Source organism: Frankliniella occidentalis, unplaced genomic scaffold (genome assembly GCF_000697945.3).
Source record: "Frankliniella occidentalis isolate FOCC.00 unplaced genomic scaffold, Focc_3.1 Scaffold21, whole genome shotgun sequence".
Classification (NCBI taxonomy): domain Eukaryota; kingdom Metazoa; phylum Arthropoda; class Insecta; order Thysanoptera; family Thripidae; genus Frankliniella; species Frankliniella occidentalis.
Genome location: NW_026267151.1, coordinates 1,173,228 through 1,177,628, shown reverse-complemented (window position 1 = coordinate 1,177,628; position 4,401 = coordinate 1,173,228). Strand labels below are relative to the sequence as shown.

At 58.1% G+C, this 4,401-nt stretch overlaps 2 protein-coding genes across 2 annotated transcripts in view; one reads left to right on the top strand and one right to left on the bottom strand.

The window, feature by feature from the left end:
• The first annotated feature begins 105 nt into the window (after positions 1-105).
• On the top strand, positions 106-3,621 carry LOC113204532 (mucin-1-like). Its single transcript, XM_026419737.2, has 2 exons — positions 106-1,438; positions 1,819-3,621. Exon 2 carries the CDS (start codon positions 1,823-1,825, stop codon positions 3,185-3,187), a length of 1,365 nt encoding a protein of 454 aa, XP_026275522.2. The 5' UTR covers positions 106-1,438; positions 1,819-1,822; the 3' UTR covers positions 3,188-3,621.
• A 337-nt stretch (positions 3,622-3,958) lies between these two features.
• LOC113204539 (uncharacterized) overlaps positions 3,959-4,401 on the bottom strand; it is a 9,992-nt gene continuing 9,549 nt past the window's right edge. Inside the window, exon 6 of the mRNA XM_052264798.1 lies at positions 3,959-4,261. Within this exon, the coding sequence (XP_052120758.1) occupies positions 3,959-4,261 (303 nt within the window). The remainder of the gene's footprint in view (positions 4,262-4,401) is intronic.

Here is a 4,401-nt window from a genome sequence, read left to right as displayed (position 1 = left end):
GGGGGAGAGGGTGGCGGGGGTGGTAGCCGGGTGCAATCTACATGCGCCCCGCCCAGCCGCATTGTGGTGTCAACCGCTGCGTAGCTCGCGGTGCGTGCGCGCGCGGCCCGCGCCGCCGCCCCGACGCGCGTGCTCGTGAGTCAGTGTGGGAGCCATCGGGCGGGACAGCCCGCGAGGAGGCTCGGGGCCTCTAATCCCGGGGACTGTCATCTCTCCGGGAGCGCGCATGAAGCGGACTTTCATTTCCGACAGGGGAGGTGTGCTTCCGCCTGCTGGGCGCCCGCGTAATGTGTCGTCGGGGGTATACGGGTCGGGGAGCCGTGTCGTGCTGTGTGTGTGTATGTGGTTCCTCTGGGCGAAGTTATATAGTGTCGCCCATCTTTTAGCACTGCGGAGGCGTTCGCCCGAGTCTGACACGGCCTGACAATCTTCCAAGCCGATGCAGAGGTGAACTATCCTGCCGCGTTTAAAACCGTGGATGTCCGTGGCGCTCCAACGTTATTTCAATCTTTTTTCCAAAAAATCCGCAGTCTAGCGCCTGGGAGGTAGGCCGTCAGGCCCGCCCTATGTCGGCCGTGTCCACCCAGTTGCCTATCCCGGGCTCGTCAGGCGCTCACGCGTCGATACCCAGTTCGCACAATACCGGAAGTGGCGGGAGTATTTTGGGGTGAACCTTGCAGGATTTATACCTACATGTCGCATGGATGAGTTATTGTACAAAATGAATACCGCTAGCCAGCAGGGAACGGGTCAGTTCGATAGGACAAACTTCGGGAAAACAGTCTGCTTGCGGTGCGTTTCCTGGAGATGATGCGTTTCTAGACACACATGCCTTTTTCCAAGCTGGGGAGGTGTCCCACTCATTAGTCGTGTACTCATTATTTCGCTTCATTGCTAATCAGTTCGCGCTTCCTGAGAGCGTGGTGCAGTGTGGCTTGTAATATGCAGAGTGGGCACCCCCTTTCCCCCCCTCACGAACACACACAAACAAACACACACTCTCGCACAACGCTCATACAACATCTCACACCGGTGCAACGCCGACGGTGAGCGCTAGCGCTAGTCCGTTGTACAGACGCGCGAAAAACATGAAAGCAATCGCTATTCTTTTCCTTTCGTTTATAGTGCAGTGGCGCCCCCCGCCCGGACAGGTGAGAGCGAGCATCGGCGCACCAGGCACCATAAGGGACTACGCGCGAGTGTGTGTGTGTGTGTGCATGTGTGTGTATGCTGGGCTAGCCTACGAGGAGTACTTCCCCGTGCGAACAAAAACATATGCGCTGTAATTGTGTGGCTGTTGGCAGGCCTGGCTATTGTTGCTGCCCGTAATAGCCGCAGCCGCAGCCGTCCCGGTGAACCGTGCAGCTGGCGCCACCGTCGCCGCCTCCCCAGCTGCCGCTGCAGCAACATCAGTGTCGTCGGCAGCGTCAGCAGGCAGGTAAGGAGACCGGGCCCGGGCGTGATATGGCCCTCTGAACACACACATACACATGGACACGCACACGCACACACACGCGCACTGGACCCAAGCCACGCAGCCCTGGCAGAAAGGGAATTGCCCGGCCGCGGCGCGCCGCGCGGTGCCGCGCCGGTACGCGAAAGTGCTCCAAATAGCGCCTGGTGCCGACTGGCCCGTCCCGCTGGCCGCCGGCCGGCAACGGCCGCCTCACTGTCCAGCGTGCCTTACGCATCACTCCTCCGTTTTAAAACTTTCGCTCTACCCGAGGATTAGAGACAATGCATTCTCAGGATGTGTAAAATGGAGATGCCGTTCGAGTGAGTTCTCTTCAAGTATGGCTTCTCTGTCTCTGTCCGCAGGTACATGGCGGGCCGGCCTAGGATATTCGCCAACTCGCTGGGGGACGCCATCGAGGGCGTGGGCTTCCTACCGCTGACGCTGAACGTCCCGGACATGCTGAGCAGCATGGCCAGCGGCATAACGTCACTCATGGGCCAGGCCCTGGCGTTCGTCATCCCCGCCGAGACCGAGTCGCAGCCCCGGCGGCCTCGGCCCACGGCCAGGCCCACCGCCCGGCCCGTCACGCGCCCGCCGGCCGTGCGGCCGCAGAGCCCGCCCACGCACGCCATCCCCGCTAAAAAGAGAAGGAAGAAGCCTCAGCCAACACAGCTCCAGCTCGTCCCCCAGGTCAACAAGGTCAAGAAGAAGCCCCTCTTTTGGCCTCCACCCCCGGCCCTCCCCCCGGCCCCGGCATCCTCGGCTCCCCCGCGCAGGAAGGGCGTGGCGTCCACCGCGAGCCCCTCGGCCAGCACGACGCCGCCGACCAGCACCACGACCACGCACGCGACGGCCCTCCCGCTGGTGACCAGCACCCCGCCGCCAGCTCGGCCTCTACCGCCGGCGGTCACTCGGCCTGCGCACGGCGCGCACAGCCCCTCCGGCGGCGGCCCCAGGCCCGCCTCGCAGAAGCCGCCCGTCAACAGGCCGCCCGCCCCCGTTGTGAACATCACGCCGAAGCCGCTCCCCGCCTCGACGCTGAGGCCGTTTGCGGCGGGCGGGAGCATCGTCCCCAGGCCGCCAATAGGAAGCGCTCCTGTACAGAGGCCGCTGGCCATCCAGACCCCTGCATTAGCCTCCAGCCCCCCCAGTCCTATAAGTACCCCCAGTCCTTCCGGACCTTTCAGCTCTACAAGTCCCTCCAGTAGCATGACCACTTCCAGACCCTCTCGACCCTCACCCTCTCGACCAACGAATTCCCCTAGTGTGTTCAGTAGTACATCCAGTGCCCCCATTCTCTTAAACCTCTCGAGACCCACCAGGCCCACAACTAGTTCCTCCAGTGCGCCTAGTACGTCTAGTGCCCCCAATCTCTCCAACTATTTGAGACCTTCCAGACCAACTACTCCCCCCAGCGTGCCTAGCACGCCAAGTGCCCCCAGTCTCACCAGCCCATCAAGGCCCCCCAGACCTCGACCCCCGATAACCCCCTCTTCCTCTAGTACCCCAGCCCTCATCCTGGTACTTTCCAGCACTTCCACCCCTCCCAGCACCACAGCCAGTCCGTTCAGGCCGAGTAGCACCACAAAACGGCCGTCTAAAAAGCCACCTAAGAATGCTACCACTGCACCTATCCGAGAGCCCGGCAAAGTCACCAAGAAACGTAAGAAGAAGCCGTCGAGGAGAAAGACTGCTTCTCATCTTCGGGAGGAGGAGACCGTTAGTGCTTGATTTTTAGATGATTGTGTTGTTCGTCTTGTTTTTTTCGACGATGAGTAATTGTGATATTATTTATGTGTATATTGTGTAATCGACCATCCACCGACTAGTTTATCACTAAGAGATGACTTACAAAATGTTTAACATTTAACTGACAAGCTTAACCTAATGATTTGCGAGTTATTTTTCATTGCTTAATATGAGGGGCAGTAGAAAAAAAACTCAAGCGGACGCCTAAAACTATTTATACTGCTTTCTTGTCACATTACATCACATGCATGTTCTGAGGCATTTCAAACAAAGACATTTCACACTTTTATCTGTCATCGTGAAATTAATAACTGAATATTTTCCTTCCTCTTTGAAATACTCCATTGTGAAGAAATACCATAATTGCAACTGTAGGCATGCCTCTACAACGGTCACATAATGCATTTTTTCTTAAAGACAATAAAATTCTTTTGTTTAAAAAAAATACCAGTAATTTTTGTGTGCAGTGAGGTCCACTCGTAGGCACGAGGAGCCACCACAACGAGGACCCGACCGGTCGGTCGGCCCTTGAAGAAGAATGGGGACGAGCCAAGCAGACTCCATCGGCAATGCGTCCTCCGCGGAGCTCGCGGGGTTTAAACCAGACAGAACGACCACAGTTTAACAGAAACGTCGAAAGTGTCGAAACTGCTCGAGGCGTTCCTATAGCAGCGCTGAGGGGCGCATTCAGAGAAACTGACTCGGCCCCAAATACCAAAACCACATCAGTCCGTCCACGGCCACTGAACAGCCTCACGGGGAGGCTTCGGTGTACACAGGCTTCCTGGAGTACTGCAGCGCGCTGGCCAGAGCACCCTCTTGTCCAGGGGCGACCTGGGCGTCATGTACGGCGGCCACCGGGATGGCGCCAAAGTAGACGGCGCGCTCGGACAGCGTCAGGGGGTTCTCCTCCGGGGAGGGGGGGCCCGTCCGAGACGAGTCGGGCGCCTGGACGCCGGGGACGGGGCCGGACTGCGACGGTGGCGGGTTGACGCCCACCAATACAGGTGCCGGGTACCGAAAGCTGTAGAAGAAGCCGTCTGTCTTGGTCTGCGTCTGGAACAAGGAAATAACAATTTTTTAAAAAAATAACTCATTAAAGGGTGGCATTCTATTGATCTCTGAAATAGCCCTACGATTGAGTGTTGCTACATATCTTTATTTTTCTGTGTCTGAGGACGTCGTATGGGGAGGGG

Coding starts and splice junctions, on each gene's coding strand:
- LOC113204532 (XM_026419737.2), top strand. CDS start 1,823: ATGGCGGGCCGGCCTAGGATATTCGCCAACTCGCTGGGGGACGCCATC.